This window comes from Chamaea fasciata, unplaced genomic scaffold (genome assembly GCF_029207755.1).
Source record: "Chamaea fasciata isolate MVZ Bird 193981 ecotype frontalis unplaced genomic scaffold, bChaFas1.0.hap1 SCAF_1, whole genome shotgun sequence".
Taxonomy (NCBI): Eukaryota; Metazoa; Chordata; class Aves; order Passeriformes; family Sylviidae; genus Chamaea; species Chamaea fasciata.
In genome coordinates this window covers 94381664-94401639 of record NW_027094086.1, presented here as the reverse complement: position 1 = coordinate 94401639, position 19976 = coordinate 94381664, and the positions used below count along the sequence as shown (strand labels likewise).

The window sequence follows — 19976 nt, the reverse complement described above, 5'->3', positions numbered from 1 at the left end:
GTAACAGGTTACAGTTGTGAAGGTGAAATCATTCAGCAGCTCTAGAACTGGTCTTGGTAACATAAAGAGCAACTAACTTCACTGGGACAGCAGATACCATTTTGGGCGCTGATCTCGTGACTTGTTTTAGAAATAACTTGCTCTCTCAAAAGACATTCTTAACTTAGTATCATACAATATTGCAGTAGCAATGAAGTGCAGAATTAACGAGCATCCTGAGTGCTATTCCAGAGTCTTTCCAGAGGAAGATATATGGTACTCTTACTCATGCTGTACAGTGTCCTCTTGCTATGGAAGAGCTGTTCCCACTGGAATAAATCAGAGTACTACCAAATCCTGACTTTAACATCTAAGTACTGGCCTACCCAAGCCTATTGGTAGTTGTAAAAGTCCTCAAGCAAATGTGTAAAATTTTATTGAGAAACAAAATTTGGTAGTCTAAATCTACTCTTACATTAGCATATTAAAGTATAGAATTACATTTAGAAATTTTATAAAAGTTATCAGATTTCAGAATGGTAACCTGATATACCTGTTTTATCCGTAAGTAAATAAACTAATCGTCCCAACTCTTCTGGTATGGTGCTAGTTCGAACAACTGTTCCAGGAATATTGTCATCTTTCATAATCATCCACCCATAGGCTGCCTTACCCATGTCCAAGTTGACACGTAAACTGCAAAGGAAATTTATACCATGATCAGTGTGAATATTAGGCAAAGCGATAGTTACAACCATAAAAATAATGCTAGAAGCTCTTTTTAGTATATCTGAAAAAAGAAAGATCTTAAATCTATGTGCACCAAAATTTTTGAACAATGCTTTTTTTATGTGTTGTAGAGTATGTATCACAGGCTTCATCCTAGACTTTCAGAAGATATGGCAATACAAACAAATACAGTATCATGCATTCTGCCCAAGACAGATTCCAACACTTTGTGAAGACTCGATATAATTACATTACTACTCTTATACAGAGGGGTAATGTATAGCAAGAACAGATCACTATTCAAGTTCCAGTTTTTATCTACTAAAAAAATCCAAACACTACCTATGTTCTTTTTATGATGTGAAATTACAAATATTTTTGTACCTTTTCAAGTCACTAGGTTGTTTTTTTGTTTGTGGTTTTGTTTTTTTTTTTTTTTTAAAAACCAACAGCATTATTTCTTTAGGATGGTATAACTATATTTGTCAATATATCTTTTCCAACAAATCAATCATATTTTTGTCCTTCCCGAAATGTAGCTAGAGAGGGTCCACTGTGAAAAGAGGAAACTGCTGAAGCAGCAAAATACACCCGCGTGATAGCATGTTGGCATGAAGTAATGTTTGGGTGGCCCTCCAATAGAAAATATCCAATTTGCAGCAAGTTTTACTCATTATACATAGAAGTCCAAAATCAAAAGTATGTTTTCCCAGTTCACTCTGTGCATTCATTTTTTAATATTTCCATGTCTATATCATATAAGAACTAAGATGCACCTTGTATCTCTATGTTACAATAAAAAGGTCTTCATTAACATAATCACATTACTCTTTCCCATAATAAAATGCTCCAACACAAAACTCTATCCACCTTGTTCTAAACCATTAAAATGCTACTTTCCTTTAGCTATTCATCATGTTCCTGCTGCCATGTCAGAGGAGCAGTGACTAAGAAATAGGCATGTGTTGATTTCACTTGACTCTGCTCTAACAGAGATACCAAAAAAGAGGTAGGACAGTAGCTATGTGAACTATGGAGATTCACTTGGTCTGTTCAGCCTGAAAAAGGGGAGACTGAGGGGAGACCTCATCACAGTCTACAATTTACTCATGAGGGGAAGAGGAGGAGCAAACACTGATCTCTTCTTTATAGTGACCAGTGACAGAACCTGAGCGAATGGCCTGATTTGTGTAAGGGGAGGTTTGGATATTAGAAAAAGGCTCTTAGCTTGAAGGATGGTTGGGCATTGGCACAGGGTCCCCAAGGAAGCTGTCACAGCACCAAGCCTGACAGAGTTCAAGACGAATTTGGACAGCACTCTCAGGCACATGGTGTGACTCTTGAGGATGGTCCTGTGCAGGACCAGAAGTTGGACTCAATGATCCCTTTGAGTCCCCTTCAATTCAGCATATTCGGTGATCCTGTGAACCATCTGTGGCTAGGTTGCCAGCACAAGAGTCCCAAGTTAAGCAACAGGTTTACAGTAATGTAACTCCTAGAACTGTTCAAAGGTACCTATTAAGTCACTGGTAATGCACTTCAGACATTTTTGTAACAGTTCTGACATTGATCTGACTGCATAAGAAAAAGAGCAGCTATCAGGAGTTTTCATCTGTCGTCCTGGAATCACAGCAACAGATTGTGAATTACCTGAGGTAATAGTGGAGGGAACAGTGAGCCACAATCTGTACTATCCCATAAAGAAGAGATGCATTTAACTAGAATTGTGAGAGCATCTGGAATTTTGATACACACTGAAAAAAAGTTTGTTCTATATCCCCTACCTACTGAATTTGTACAGTAGAAGACAAAACATGTTGCAGCGTAAAAAACATACATTTTAGACACAAGATTTACCATTTTATGCTTTACCTACATCTTATTTTCCCACCAAAATCGCCATCATCTGAAAATCATCCTTCTCTCTGGTAATATACCCAATTAGTCCCGCAATTATCTTCCCTAAGTTCATCTGTCTTCAGACATGAAAATATATGTAACAAAAGGACAGGCAATAGAAGGAAGACTCTACAGATTCTTTTTACTGAAAATGCTACAGTATAGTGAGAAAAATACTGGAAGTAACTTGCCTCACACTGGTTAACTACAGGTCCACCCTATCGTACTCAGTCGAGAGCCAGTACTGTGCAAAGTGCATTCTTACTATGCTTGGGTGTTAACTTTCAGAGTGAATATAAATCCGAAGCAATACATCTCACATTGAAACCAAAGGAACAGCAAAAGATTTACTCCACTTTGGGATGCGAACCTGCTAGTTAGCCAATCAAGTACAAAAGATGCTGTCTAACTTGACAAGGGAAACATGAGCACACTTACTTTATTTAAAAACAGATGGACATTTGCTCTAGCCAGGAGCAAATGGATTAACTGAATGATGAAAGCTGCTCACCCCCTTCACAGAGGTATTTAGGCTATCTATCTATCTATCTATCTATCTATCTTTCTATTTTTTTTTTAAATAAATTTATTTATTTATTTATTTATTTATTTATTTTTTGTGGCTGAACTACCAAGACAAATTCTGAGATGAAAACTCCATTTAAGCACTTCGGTCTCAGGTACATGGCACACTCACAGCCACATCCACATGGCTGCTCTACCAATGGAGATCTACAAAGTTGTTCAGATAGTAAAAAAAGTGCTTCAGTATGATAAAATCAGAAAAGTCCCTCAAAGCTGAAGCGGAGTACGCATCTTCACTTGCATCTTTCATAAGCATGTGTATCACCCGGTTGTGACATTCTAAACACTCTATGAATTTAACTGTAATATACTTGAATATAATCTAAAGGTAAGAAAAAAAAGGGAAAGGAAAATTAGACTCCAACTTCTGTTGCTGAGCAGTGAGGAGAAATCTGTATTTCAAAGCATTAAGGCATTTTAGCAACTACTCAAGCTTTCCAGCATGCACTGCAAGTAGAACAGAATGTACCCCCTTTATGCTGATGGACCTAATAGAATGTTGGCACTGCTGGTCTATAGAGAAATAATGTCTCCCCAATGACTAGGACAGTCCAAGACAGCTTTCTGGCACACAGAATGATATGGGGTACATGCTTTAAGATGAATAAAGAATTAAACAGGAATAAAAATGAGTGCTATAGATTAATGCTTTAGTATTAATCTAAAATTTGTACACTGTATCCTTCTCTGACTTCCTTCACTTGGTGCTTTTTGTCTTAGAGGAAATCTTTGAAATCATTGCAGCTATTGCTTAGCACATTATGGAAACCAATGCAACACTAAAAATTATGATGGCCTATTAATAGTGAGTTTGCTTGTGAAACTAGAAACTTCTCGATCAGAGCTTCACAGGAATGGATTAAAATACTTCACCAAAAAGTCCATGAATTTTTACACAAAAAAACAAGACACTAAACTTACTCAAAATAAAGCTACTTTCAGTGCCTGATAATATTAGCTCTCATTTCTCATAATTTCTTTGCAGACTTTAGGAAATCTCATTATTTACCAAAACATTTTAAAGTCACCAGTTTTCAAATCCTGCTCAATTTCATCCAAATAAACAAACTCCAAGCACATCAGTTATTCATGAAAACACACAAAACAGTATCCAACACAGCATTAGCAACCGTCGCATTAGTAACACTAATTTTTAGCAAACCAATTAACATGCAATATTTATGCAGAGTATGTTAATATAGGAATTTGAAGGCTGTTGCAGAGAATGAGCATATTTAGCAAACACAGTAATACAACGTTTCTTGTCTTTCCACCTCAGCACCAGTTACCCTAGAGCAGGCAATCCTAAAGCAATTTTTATCCAACTTGGGGATTCATTACATTAAGAGCCAGGGTGGCATTCTCTGCAATATAGCTTTGGAACAAATAAATAACACAACGTTTCAGAATCCACACTGCTTTTTACTACATGTTAAAAACAAACAGTCCTGCTCTTATTCCCTCAAAAACAACACCAGTGTTTTAGATAAAACATTCCTATTTACAGGACTTCTAAATTTCAATTTTTTTCACTAATTGTAATGATGTAAGGTCCCCTGGCTAAAGGTATCTGATTTGGGTTTTTTTGTCAAAAGGACAAGTTTGCCAATAAGCAAGGGTCTTCAGTGAGAACGTTTGACAAATACATTCAGAATCTCCAGAAACATTCTACCATTCATGACTCACTGAAAAGGAATCAAGACCTAATGAAGTTAGCAAAGACAATTTTGTGAATAAAGTGATAATGTGCCAAATAAAATTCAAATATGATTTTGTCTAAAAATTAGATGGTAGTTTTTTTTCCTAAATTCCTGAGCAGTTCTGTATATGTAAGTTTCAAAACCAAAAAAACAAAGCCCTGCCAAAACTCCAGACACAGTATGAATATCCAAAGTGGTATCCACTTCCTAAAATACATGAAGTAATTGAGATGTAGTCTTTTTATTTTCAGGAATTCCTTCTCTGTGAAAATGATACTGAAGGTGATAATTGGGTCCCATTATTATCCGAAACTGCACCAAATCCCCTATGGCTACATCCCCTAACCTTCTTAACATATCCCTGCTTTCTTGAAACAGACATAAACTATACATGATATATGCATTATCCAAAATCTAAAAAAAGAAAATAAATGGAAGAGTTATAAAGTTATTGGTCAAGAAACAACCAAAAATATTTTAAATTCAACACACTTGGAAAGTTAAATCTTCACATAAAGTGATTTTTTGGAGCCTAGTAACTGGTATTAACTGGCACTAAACAAATACAAATAGAACAAAACAGAAGCTACTTCACTTAAACACAATAATATGTAAAGATCTAAGCAAATAAAAATCAACCTATAGATCATCCTTTAATTTCCCCATCTCTCATATTTAATTTGATGAGGAAAATGGAATACAAAAATTCTTTGTGTTTTGTCCACTATATCTATCTATCTATCTATCTATCTATCTATCTATCTATCTATCTATCTATCTATCTTTATTTAGGTTTTTTTGCTATCTGTTTGGCACTCCCAAGAACCTCAGAACTGTGTACCGGTTTGCTCCATAACAGGTCTCACTACTTCTCTTGCACTAATTTTTCTAAATTTTGTCTATTCTGTGAGCATATTAAAGAAAATTAAGGAAGGTACACATAGCATTTTGCATGAAACCCTGGGAGTGATTGTAAGTTTAAAAGAGAATTCAATCCCACACATTTATGATTAAATATTTGTGGCAAAAAAAAAGTGTATCAACTCTGTATTGCTATTGCATCTGTGGCACATGCAGTTTTTCAAGGGCCAAATGCAACCCAGATACAGATAATTACAAGTTGTAACATACATAGAACTTAAAAACCCAGGAGGAAATCTAGGGAATAATTAATGAAAAAATTAATCTGTGAATTTCTTACAGGCTTAAAATATAGAAGATTGCAAAAAAACCACCAAAACCCCAAAACACCAAAAAACACATGTCAAACAAGCACCTTTGCACCATGTGCAGCTCAGAGGGACAATGATTGCTTCCTATTAAAAATGTTTCTTTGTTATCACATTTACCAAATCAGATTTCGTCTTTCATTAGGCCTCTTATACAAAGCTGACAATATTGACATTAGAAGTCCAATACAAATAATATTTAAAACTTGGGGTTTTTTTCTTGTCTACTTTACTCAAATTCAGCATCACTTGCTGAAATAGGTTTAAAAGCAGGAAAAAACCCTAGGAGCAAATAGGCAGTGTTGCAAGATTTGAAAGGAGGAAGATTTACTACAACAGATCAGTTTAAAAAATTATGGTTTTGTGCTCAGTATTGCGGCCAGTCCTGTTTTATATCTGTAATAATGACCTGGACAAGGGGATCAAGCGCCCCCTGAGTAAGTTTGTGGATGAAGTTGGATGGGATAAAGTGTGGATAAAGTTTATCCACTGGAGGGAAGGAAGGACCTACAGAGGGGTCTGGACAGGCTGGGTTAATGGGCAGAGGCCAGCTGTCTGAGGGTAGGTAAGGCCTGGTGTCAGGTCCTGCATTTGCATCAGAACAACCCCAGGCAGCTCCACAGGCTGGGACAGAGTGGCTGGAAAGCTGCCCAGCAGAAAAGGACCTGGGGGTGCTGGTTGGCAGTTGTTGAACATGAGCCAGCAGTACCCAGATGGCCAAGAAGTCCAATGGCTCTGGCCTCTATCTGCAATTGCGTGGTCAGCAGGACCAGGGCAGCGATCGGCCCTGTACCCAGCACTGCTGAGACCACGCCTTGAATCTTGTGCTCAGTTTTGAGTCCCTCACTACAAGAATGACACTGAGGTGCTGGAGCGTGTCCAGAGAAGGGGAACAGAGACGGGGAAGAGTCTGGAGCACAAGTCCTGTGAGGAGTAGCTGAAAGAGCTGGGGGTGTTTAGACTGGAGAAAAGGAGGCTCAGAGGGCACCTTATCACTCTCTACAGCTACCTGAAAGGAGGGTGTAGCCAGGTGGGGGTTGGTCCCAAGAGGAAACAGCTTCAAGTCACACCAAGGGAACCCTATATTGGATATTAAGAAAAATTTCCTCACCAGAACTCTAGCTGGCTAGAGTCAAGCATTGGAACTACCTGCCTAGGGAAGTGGTAGAGTCTAGATTGCTGGAGGTATTTTGAAAGACTCACAGATCTGATTAGCACTTAGGGAAATGTTTTAGTGGTGGACTTGGCAGTTCTGGGTTAATAGTAAGACTTGGTGACTTAAAAGTCTCCTCTAATCTAAATAATTTTATGATTCTGTGCTTTTTCTATGTAGCATGAATATCAGACATTTTAAGAGAAGCACAAAACTAGCTCAGGTATTAGTACAGTATCACACTGGACAGTGTAAGACAGTCTTAGCATAAGAGAGACACACTATAACTTCTGCTGCCAAATTAATTAGTAAAATATAATGAAGCTTCACATAATGTTTTTCAGTCCCTATAGAGATTGCATTGTATATCATTATATGGCATTAAAGCACAATACACCAAACGTGTAGTAAACCACTTGCTTAAGCTACTTCATAAGCAACTCTTTAGCTTTTTTACACTGAAATCTTTGTATCATATATCTAATATATAGTGTCTTTCTGTGTGAGACTTCATATACTGATACTCCCAGATCTATAGATTATACAGATTTGAGCTCCAAAACAGCAGAAACTACAGCATGATTGAAAGCAGCATAGCGGCTTGCTGCTTTTAGACAGTCTGCATAGGTGTGAGTTCTCTGGATCTCAAGAAAACACAGAAATTCATATCCCCATGATCTGGGATTTGAGAGGCTATTAATGAATTTCAGACATAAGACCTCCTAGCAGTGTTTTCCTCACTGCCCCTGAGAACAGACTGACATAACTTGAAGGATTTAAGTGCTTCTCCTAAAGACCCAGAAAAAAACCCAGACAGGAACCATGTAGGGCCCCAAAACTTTACTACTGAAGTGCAAGGCAGTTACTTCCAGTCATCGGCACAGCTTCTTTTGGCAGAACATCATAGTGACTAGGAGTGTTGGGATGTTCAAAGGAAAGGCCAAGAGACATTTCAGCTTCTGTTCACACTAAAACTAAAGGATCCTTCTAAAATGATGGCTGATTAAGCCTGTGTCAATCCAGCTTTAAACTGCTACTAAATATAGAGCCTGTGTGATACACATTTTAACAGATCCCCAGTCAGTATCCAGTAATTTTCTCTACAGTTCTTAACAGCTAAGCAGAAGCACATACAGCTACAAGACTCAAATGTCTGTAAGTGAGGCAGCAATTACACCAAACATTGTCTGGCTAAACCTAAATTATCTTGAAAAAATTTCCTGGCTACATTATTATTATTTTTTGTTTAAACAAAACCCAAACATACGGAAGACCTCAATGCAAAGTACAACTCACTTTATCTTTCAAGGTGGTGAAGAAGACCAGACAATGAATGAACAAAGTCCATTGGTGGTAGAAGAGATCCAGGTTTGTGGGGCAGTGCCATCCCTAAGTCTTTTCTTTGGCCTGGGCTTTCTGAACCATTTGCTACAATAGTTCAAGTGACTGATAAAGACATGTTAGTCTCAAGTCCAGGGAAAAGAACAGAATCATTTTGTCACAAGGCTCTCCAACAGCCTTCAGATTTTTCCTGCATCCATATACATACACATAGGAATTTTCATCTCAGTAGTAGTTGGTATCTTGCATCCCATATTGATTACAACCTCTTCTATTCTCTTGCACTTAAAATTAAAAAATCTTCCCCTACCCAGGGTGCTGGCTTTTCATCAGCATGACTGTTATTGCCATCTGACCCTTGTCATTCAGAAAATAGACAATCCAAAAAGTACAAGTTGTTCGACAAAAGCACTGTATTTAAAAAGTAAAGGTGACATCACAGACTTAAGAACTTGCACACTGGTATCACAAAGAGCAGCAGCATGGACGCACCTGAGGACATACACTCTCTGGTAGCTTGCTTTGTGACAACTGCACTAGCTGATACAGTCTAGTTGGCTAGAGCCAACTAGAAAAATGCCTAAAAATGCTGAGGAACATGGAAAAACTCAGACAATAGGTGAAGATAATCCTGGAGAGATTTACTTTGTTTTGAACAGTCTGTCAAGGACTTGCTTTATATCCTCCTTCCCTGATAAATATTAAGAAATTAAAATAGTTTGAGTTTTTAGGGAAGCAGATTGCCCATGGAGGCTCCCTGGGCTCTGGTTCCTCCATATGGAAAAAGTTCACATAGTAAACAAAAAAAACACCAATGACAGAAAAACTTTTAAGGGCCAAACATTTCTGGGGGTGTGGGGCTGTTGTAAGAAAACATTTTGTACATAATGATTCTAATGTACGAACAGTTTTGAGATGGCCTAAGCTTTCGATATCTGTTTATTACTCCTTTTCTCCATTTTTCTTGATTTCTTGTGCACCACAGAACATGTGCAATGTTGGAGGATGATTTTTTGGAAGTAAGGGGTGGGTAAGTGTTGCTTGTTGGGATGATTTTTATTTTGCTGCGCTGTTGGGGTTTTATTACAGTTGTTTTATGTTTATACTTCTTAAGTCTTACATGCCCCACAGTAATACCCTGCACAAAGTGAAGCAACATCCTTCTAGACGAGTATTTAGGATGCAGCTGAATCACAAGGAACCAGCTTCTTTCTGAAGCACCTGAAGCACCTATCAATTACAGGAGAGGCTGCACAGAGATCAGTTAATGTCTACCAACTCTATCATCATCTTCCTGATGATTTTCACCAAACACGTCTAGCCATGAAAAACTATTTCTATTACATACCTGGAGTTTTCCTCGCTCTGCAAACCAAAGACCAAACAGAACTGCAAAAAAGCTGGACAATTAGAAACTTCCTGATTTCTCTAAAACTATCAAGCAACACATCATGTGTGCCTGAGTCTAGATATGCTTTGCCTCTACCAGTGAATTCTAATCTCAGATGTTTCGTTTACGTCTGTAAGTTCATAATTTCCCCCATATAGCTATTTTAAAAATAATGGGAGGATACCACCTGGTGCTCCAATGTCATTTGCTTTGTAATTTTCATCTTTGAGAGTTTACATTTAAAATACAGCCTAAAAATCAAGTCATTTCCATGCTTAACATACAGAAGAGAGGAAGGGAAGTGTAGTCATATTTGAGCAGCAGCATGATTGGGTTATTAATTTTGCTGATAGTGTGGGAAGCAACCCTGTATTTATGAAGATCTGGGTTGAAGAAAATTTGGTAGAGAAACAGATAAAACTCTAGGGAGGAAAGCATGCTCTGATAAATTTCTGTCTCATGAATGAAACCAATACTAATACTTTTATTTTCTCTAATACTTTTAGTTTTTATATTATCTCCCACAAACAATTGTAAATTGGATTAGATGCATACTAGAAATTATTTCTGGAGACAAGCTATTCCACAAAACCACTAAACAACTCTTACATTGAGAATGAGTTGCTCAGTGAACATGTTCTGTCAATCGCATATGTTGAACTTTCAATATAGCGTAAAATTTACTTACAACACCTATATGGCATTAATCCTCTTGTATCCAGTAACAAAGATAATAAAATGTTTAAAAGTTATCCTTTAGTTAGAAGTGATCCTTTATACCCTTAGCTCTTTTTTCCCCCTTTTAAAACTGGAAGTTTTAAAGTGCATCTCACAGTAAAACGTAGACTCAACCATCTGAATGGAGGCCTTTTTGCCTCTTCACACGGATAAATTGCTTAATACTCAGTAACTGTGTGTGTACAGGGCGGATGGCAACATGACTGAATAGCGTCATACAAGCAGTAAAGGAGTTATGACAATGACAGTGTTTAGAAAGATATCCCAAAATTGTGGTTCCAGCAGATTTAACAGAACCTTATCCTTCACCTTCCCAGTGAATCAGTTTCTCTTGCAACACAAAAGTACTATAAAAATAAAGTCCTTGAAGTAATAAAAGGCAGAGGCTTCCTGAGTATCCGATTGGTCAAATTTAATACAATTTCCTTCACACAGATGTGTACTTAAAAAATGTGATCTCAGTAACGTGTAAGTAATGTAAGCTTAGATTAAAAGGCCTAATGAAATCCTCCTGTTTTTTCCCTTTTCTTTACTACATGAACTTATATATTGTGTGCATGCCTGAGGGGACAGGTCTTAAATCTAGCTACAGTTTAGATGCTGCTAACTCTGGCTGATCACTGGGCTTACTGAATGATGTATCTCAAACTGAACAGTTCAAGAGGATCTAAAATTAACAATTACCTTAATCTAAAGAGTGGGTATTTTAACAGGACACAGTATTTCCATTTTGCAAAGGCAATACCCATGCAAAGAAAAGAATTCATTTCAGAGTCAGCGTTCTCACTTCTGTGTCTACAGAAGACTTGATTACACACATGGATATTATTTCGTGTTCCAGTTTATCTGCAATTTGAATATACAGTACTCATGCTTAATGAATTAATTAATTCAGGTCAAGTCTCTACTTGGTTACACATGTTAAAACTCCTCTCATAGTAAAAGAGCACTTACATTATTCACCCATCCAATTTAAATTAATCATTATTGGGGTAAAACGTCTGTATTTTATCCAGAGAAGTGGAACATTTTTAGTATTTAAGGCATTAAAAATAAAATTCCATAATGTGTCTAGCAGCTCATTCAGCTGCATGCTTCCTGAAACCACTTTCTCATATACCAACACTGTATCCTTATTAATACATTTATGCTAGCAAAGGATTAGATATCCTGATTACTCCAGCAAGATGAACATTATACAAAAAAATACAACAGTATTGTTTTCTGTACAGTGATCCTTCAAGAATCAGCAGATTTGTTACCATCTTCTCCTTCAGCTTCCTGATAAGATCAATTTCCTTTGCAATGAGAAGCAAGTATAAATTTCAAGAAAGTCACATACAGTGAAATTAGACAACTGTATTTTGCTTTCATCCTTATACAGACCTGATTGGGATGATGTAGGAAAATAGGAGGAGGAACCGGAAAAGGTTGCGATACCATGGGCCTACAAATCCTTGCAAAGTTACCATAACAACTGATAGTGCAACTAAAGCCAAAAACAGCGCTTTGGTGAGCTGATTCAGCTCCAGGTCCAGCAAACCAACCTGGAGGAAGAAAAAGAAATCAAGTTAGACAGGAGTTTTTCTTAAATTTATGCTTCTGCAATGCAAACAACTAGCAATTATTTGCTTTAGTTATTCCTACCTATTAAAAATCCACGCAAGTGCAACAATTAACTGAACTTTGATAATTGCATTGATTGTTATTCCTATGCTTGCACACAAAAGATGTTCCCTGGTTTTGTGGCAATAATAATTCCCAGAACCAATGTGAAATGTCCCAGCCAAGCCTTTTGAATGCCCTCAAGTCTGACACATCCCTTCTCCATACCTTGTTCTAGGACAGGAACACAGAAGAGCAAGGAGGAAAGACAATTACAGATGAACAAATGAGCAGGGACAATTTTCTTCTGTCATGCATGCAGCAAAAACACTGGCACTGTGTATTATATGTGTAGGGAAGCTCATTGACTGCTAGAAGATCAAAACCCCGTTGGATTCAAGAACGAACAGGCACATACATGGAATGGAGCCTGTGGCTTCTCATTCATGTGACAAGTGCACTGTGACTCGTCACTGTGCTCTCATCCCACTCTGTAAATCTGAACCAATGCCACAGAAATGATTTTTAATTGTATAGAGCTTTCATTTATCCAATATAATAATAAAAACAACAATCAAGTGGAATATCCATTTTCAAACCAATATAGTGAAACAGAGTTTCAACTTCACATGAATAAAAAGAGATTTAGAAACATTTTAAGTAAAACATTAGGAGAAACTATCTTTCATCCACTTTTTCTCATGAAAAAAATTATTTAAACTATATAACTAAGACTCTCACCATTTCAATAATGTATGATGTAAGCTAGGGTATTTTTACTCCACTTTTTGGGATGCCCTAGTAGTCAGTAAAATATGTGGGAAAACTATGTCAGGAAGAGTCTCCTAGGCCCCATCACAGATGCCCCTTTTATCTCCAGTAAGACCAGTAAAACATAACACTGCCTTAGATAACAAACAGTCTGCAAAAGAAGCACTTTAAATATAGTTCTTAAAAATTCCAGCAATCTTGCTTACACATGGGCTATCCCTTCCCTAGAGAACCAGGCAGCTGAAGACCACAGCGGCTGATTTATCAGCTGCATTTAAAAAGCAGCACAACGAGGACAAATATCTTGCAATTTCCGCTGCTTCAACTACTACATAGTTTATGCTTGAATTATTGAGAAAAATAGGTTTTTGGATTAAAATGAAGAAAAATGAAGCCAGGGAAGTAGAGCATGTTTCAAAGCCCAGATCTTTTTGCGTTGACAAAGGCAGCCTAAGTTTCAGGCCTCGCTGAGGATCAGATGAAGTCATTATTCATTCAGTCAGGGAAAAAAGACTCAATTACCTCAACCTAAAGATGCTATCAATGAATGCAAAGTGCATATTTTACTCTATTCATCCAAATCCCATTAAAAAGTGAAAGGAATGATTTAATCTGGCCTTCTAGAGTTGGTCTTTTTTTGTAATAAAATAAAGAATCACTGTCTTGCAATATGCATAACTACCACCTCACACTTTTTTTCCCCTGCATCATGGTAGTGAAAGCCTATCTCTCCCCTCTCCACCCCCCATAAAAAACCCCACCCCAGAACAGAAATGAATAAAGAGCTTCTGTGGAAAGAATGCCACTTTTAGGACAGAAACATTAAATTTAGTTCACTGCATACTGATATATAGCTAACTCAAAGCATTAATACCTTTCCAATTGATGAAGACAGACGTGAATTTAAGTCTGAGACTGAACAAAAATGTGTTTGGAAAGGTATTATGATGATAAAAAAGTTGATGCTGAAAAATTTTTCACACAATAAATCTTTTGCTCAAGAACACTTGATTTGCTATTAATAATGCCATTCTTTTTAATATAGATCATGCTATTTGCCATAATAAATTTTAATAATTTTATTTACTGTAGAAAGTGAAGGCAATTGCAGAATCCTACAATTCACAATGAAATTTCATGGTATGCATATTTGAGAGGGACTTGGGTTTTAATTTGCACCATAAAGGCACACAAAGGAAGTAAGTTTTAATAGAAATGCATTCTCCATTTCTCAAAAACTAGTTACTCCAATGTACTAAAAGACACTTAATTAGTTTAATTCTGTGCCTTCACACTTAAACAGTTTCTGCAGTCAACTAATGAAACACTCTTGACAAATTTTACGTAGAAGTTCACAAACATTCTCTAAAATTCATCTGAATATTGGAAAAGTGAATAAACTTCATTTTAACTATACTGTGATTTTATCAAAGCATTTGTAAAATATGCCATCTTACGAAAGCTATTTATTTTCTTTAGCAAACAGTAACTAGAATAACTATGAAAATATTAGAAATAGATGAATTAAGAGTTGAAGTAATTTTCCACGTTTATTGCTATTTCCCGTATTAGTAAAACAAATTTTCTTCTACTTGTCATAATATTTGTTCTATTTGAAATAGCTTAACAAAATTAAACACACCACTGGAAATTTTAATCTCCAAGGGAAAATTTGTACATAATGTCTAAGAAAACCACAACAGTTTTGCAAAGGGGCTGCTCTACGATAATGAAAATGAACACAATAATTGCCTGTATAATTTGAAATGCTACTAATGGCAACAACTGCAAATCCATTTAGCTCCTCTTTAATTTATGCACAGAGTTTTAAACAGCTAATGGTTCTCAATAAAGTAATGGCTTATGCCATCAATTGTCCACTTGCATGGTAAAAAAGCTGACAAGTTTTTAAAATACTTCAGTTTTGAATGAGGGAATGATTCAAAGACTACACTTTACATTTTGGGCCACAAGGTATAAGTCATTATCTTATGAGAAAAATCTTTACGTAATTAAAAAGTTGAAAACAACAAGAACTCTCCCAGTTACTGAAATACAATCTGAACTACAATATTGCTATTCCTGCCCTGGATGCTTAACTTTTAGGAAAGGTTATCTTCTGAAACTATTATCGTAGCAATAGAACAATTCTTTTAGTATATAAAATGTATATTACTTTGAAAATGAGAACTTTTAAAATGCTAGAATACTGAAATGCAAAATTTGATAATTAAATGTTATAAAATGGCAAAGATTTCTCAAAATACACTAGACTTAGTGTAGCCATTTTTTATTCAATTACAGTTTAAAGTACATTTAGAAACAATTGCTTCGCAAATAGCCTTTAAGTGCCCTACTTTAATACTGCTGAAATATTAAGGCACAGTCTTAGGACAGACTTGCCCCTGCAACCAAATTCCTCCACAAAGGTAATTATATTTCAGTAATCAGCCTGGTTCTGCACTGCCAAACACTACATTGACTACAATGAAATTTCATGGCATGCATGCTTGAGAAAGACTTGGGTTTTAACTTGCACCATAAACATAAAAAAAAAATTTCCTATTCTTAATACATGCTCCGAAATTAATTTATTACGCCTTGAATACTAGCATATTACATATGTTTCCATTAATTGTAGCCTACATTTAGATGTAAAAGGTATGTAACAGTAAATATTTAAAAATACTGAAATTCAAATAATACACATTTTAGCTGCAGGATGACAAAAACAAGGTTTGCCTAACAAAAATTATTAGTAGCATTCCATCATTTATAAAAAAAAGATATAGATTATACTATATAGTCAGCTGCATTTATCCAAACTGTCACAACTTTCTTCAATAATCTGTTAAATCCTCCCTGTAATCCCTAGAAATAACAGATTACTAATCTATGTTTAAAAGCTAATAAGGCAACACATCCTTATCTATCTACCTTAATCTTTGACACTAAAACCACAAAGAGTAACTTTGGAATTTGTAAATGTTTCTTCTTTCTTAAGTCTAATAACTCCTGTGATTCAAAGTCTTGACTGCTCAGCAATCCAGGTAACCACATTAGGCTAATATAACTACGAATCAAAACAAGTACATACAGGTTTAGCAAGCATCTGGCCTTAATTCCCTGTACTCAAGCAATGGTCTGCACAAATACGTTTCTCTACAAACCTGACTTGATTAATGTCAAACCTACCAAATCTTGCATACAGTATGGTACACTATTTAATCAATATCTTTCTCATTCTTTTAATCAGTAGATTCAAAGGTGGGAAAAGCAAAGAAAACACAAAAATATATAAAATGACCATTTAGTAAAAAAAGTCATCTGTCCTTGCTTTTTCTGATGTCAATTTTCAAACGTGGTCTCATCACTGGTTACCTGCAAGAGCAACAATGAAACCTTGAAAACATCTTCTGAAGCACTAAAAACCTTTTACAGGTTTTATTAATTTTAGAATTAAGCAATAATGCAGGAGGAGGACTGGTCTACTTAAGTTCATAAAACTGAAATAAACTTCACTTATTTAGTCCACTCCATATGACTTATGCAGAAGTAATTACCAGAAAATAGTTCATTTGATTCCAGAAACATTTTCTGTCTTACCTTGGCAAAAAATAAATTCACCCTTCATGAAGCCTTTGAGCAAACTGAAATATTTGGTATCATGTTAATACTGCAGTTTTATGGAACAGAATTACATCATTTCTACACTGATTTCAACAAATAATTTGATATATTTAGTGTTAATTGTATCCCCAAATAAACATATTATAATTACTTGTCTGTATTCTTACCTAAATCAGTCCATCTCCAATGCATAGGCATTGAAAATAGCAGAAATTTTAAAACTCAATTAGAAATACAGGTCACTGTCCAATGAAAGAGAAGCTCAAGCACATTTCTGAAGTGTTTTGATGCATATTCAAAACCAGAGGTTTAACTTCTCTTAAAATCAGAATACTTTTATTATATTTTGAAATTACCCTTCTGACTTGCCTGGTCCTACTTTAACACACTTTAACACATGAATATTTATGTGTTTTGAAATAAACTAATCACTTTGGAAGTGGAATTCCCTTTTGTAAATAGAAATATCTATAATGCTAAAAGAAAAAAAAAAAGAAAAAAAAAAAAAAGGAGGACTCACACCATTCTTTCTCTCTCTGCCTCTTTTATCCATCCATTTTATATTGCTGCCTTTTCCAGACTCAACATCATCTGAGTCTGGATACTCAAACTGAAGCTCGAGAGTCCTCTCCAGGATTTTAGAGGTGCTTAGCTTTCTCTAGTTGTCTACTGCAATAAAAACTGTAAGTGAGCTATTTCCACAACTGCACTTCAGTAGGGCTGAGTTCTTTGAAGTGAGGCACTCATTTTGTCAGATGTTAGTCACAGATTTCATAACCTTCCTAAGTGTCTTCTTTTTCAATTGTATCCTGGTTTACCTGAATATCAACGATTTTACTCTGTAGTAAAACATTCTGTTTCAAATGACCCCAATGAGAGAAACTGAACACGACCCATTCTTAATATCCTGCTGAGTAGAACTCTGGCTTTCATTAACACTTTTGGGTTTGGTAAACTGCACTACTGTCTCTAAGTATTCTTCAATCTGATGCTTGTTCTCAGAATGAGCCTTTCCGCAGAGCAATGGAGGCAAGCGGTGGATATTAGGCTTTTGCTCCGGTTTGCCCGAAGGCGGGAGGGAGGCTGGGGCGGGCAGCGCTGCCGTGCGCGCTTTGGTCAGCAGAGGGCGCCCGCGCCCGCCTGTGCCGAGCCGAGCCTCCCCCGGCCCCAGCGCGTTCTGTGAGAAACGCTGCGAGTTAATTACTCGGCTTTGACACTTCAGACTGTGCACTCAGACTGTTCTATTTCCTCCTCAGCAAAACGTTACACTTCATACACCTTCATAGAGTCACAGTCTGGCACCTTAAGGCAGCACTAGTCAGATGCTGTGCGACCATATGTTCCCCGACAGCTACGTATCTGTGACAAAAGCGAATGATTAAAACGTGTACAGAGCACATTAAGAAACCGAAAAGGTTAACAGCCCCTTAAATTCCGGTATCCATACAAGGACTGTGCTCTATTACAAGCCTACTCTCCTCCTATTAAAAGCTACCAGCTGAAAACATTTTCTCAAGACCACCCATCAATTTAGAATAATTGCTTCAATAATATACGATAACTAGTCATACTGAAAACTTCAACAACCAAAGGCATTTACACAGTGAAACTCTAATTCATCGTGTTTTTTTTTCAATTTAAAAAATTGAAGCACAAAAGACATTTAGTTTCTAAGCACTCACAATCCTTATATCTGATCAATATTGCTAAGACATGGAATTCTCGGGGGTGGGAGAAGAGCAGGATTTACACAGGTGCTCGATTTTTACAGGTGCTTGATTTTACACTGGAACACTATCTTCAGATTTATATTTGAAATCTACCTTTTACATGTGCTTGTTATATCTTCTTTAAGCTCAGCCGCCATCAGCTTCAACTCAAGACTTTTCTACGAATCCTGTCATGTAATCAGGTCTTTCAAGGCTCAGAATACAGAATAAGCAGTTTTTTACATTACACACTACTATTAAAACACGCTCTAAGGAGATGGAATTTTTTCAAATCTGAGCAGGTAAAAAAACCTGTGATTTACTGTCTCACAGCTGAAGATAATTAGCTGTACCAAAATGACCGCAAAATTAACACAGGGAAAACTGGTTCCAAAACTTTTATTGTGTAGAATTTTGACAAATAAATAAATAAATAAATAAACCCAAAATTTAGAGATATATGTAAAAAACAAACAAACAAAACAACGAACTGCACAGTAACAGGTACTACTTCCTTCAAGAAAAAAAAATTACAAAAGGGACCTAACAATTTGACTGCAACAGCTAGCTGTTTCATTTGCATACATTTTGGGACTAGTATTATATCTGTAATTCAGACCATGTGGCTGATTGGTCTAAATAACTTTTTCAAATAGAAAACTGCACAAATGTAGTATTTTCATAGTAGGGACTGAATTTGTGGGTTTTATATATGGTTCACTATGTTTATTAATATTTCATAAATGGTATGAGAACCTTACAGCTTTTTCAAAGACATCTTTGAAATTGAATATTGGAAAATGTATACCTAAACAAATCAAACATTTCCTTACTCCACATTCAAAATAAGGTGTTAGTAACTCATCTCCTCATAGACTATCTAGATTAAGCTATTAGCAGAGATTATTACATTTTGTAATGAGTTTAATGTCACACAGGGCTGCGGTAAGAGAGGTCAGAGCTAAGGTTATCAAAACACATAGCAATTTTCCCATTAAGAATATAATTAAATAAATGGAGGCAAGAATCCAAAAAGTCTAAGCTTATATTAAAATTTCACAATTTCATTTTACCCAAACTGAAAGTAAACCTAAAGACAGTAGAAAGGCTTATGTTTTCCTTCCATCTTACTCGAGGTTAAGTGGAGAGGAGCATTTTTAAAATTTCTTTCCAGGTAAACTACATACATTTTATTTTATTACATCTTGTTATATTAAAAGTTAATGAAAGTTGGAAAAAAACTTCAATGAAAAACACGGATACATTAAGCTGGTGCTTATGCTATAAAAGTAGATGGAAATCAGAGCTGCAACCTTTCTTCATGGAAATGTAAATCAAGTAATACAATAGATCCAACACACAGATTATTAAAGTGACTGAAGAAACTTCCAGAAGACGGATCAGCCAATAAATGCAAGAGAATAAAACGAATAAAAATTCTTGAATGAGGAATTAAAATTGGCAGTATGCAGTGATTCATTAATTGGTGGAGCATTTCTACAACCTCCCCCCTTCTCT

The 19976-nt window shown here is 36.2% G+C and overlaps 1 protein-coding gene across 4 annotated transcripts in view; it reads right to left on the bottom strand.

The window, feature by feature from the left end:
- ATP9B (ATPase phospholipid transporting 9B (putative)) overlaps positions 1–19976 on the bottom strand; it is a 156856-nt gene that overhangs the window by 40656 nt on the left and 96224 nt on the right. For all 4 annotated transcript variants that reach the window (XM_066189516.1, XM_066189536.1, XM_066189525.1 and 1 more), the window contains exons 12-13: positions 12130–12290; positions 533–675 (exon numbers count right to left, since the gene is read on the bottom strand). In XM_066189516.1, coding sequence (XP_066045613.1) covers positions 533–675; positions 12130–12290 — 304 coding nt within the window. The remainder of the gene's footprint in view (positions 1–532; positions 676–12129; positions 12291–19976) is intronic.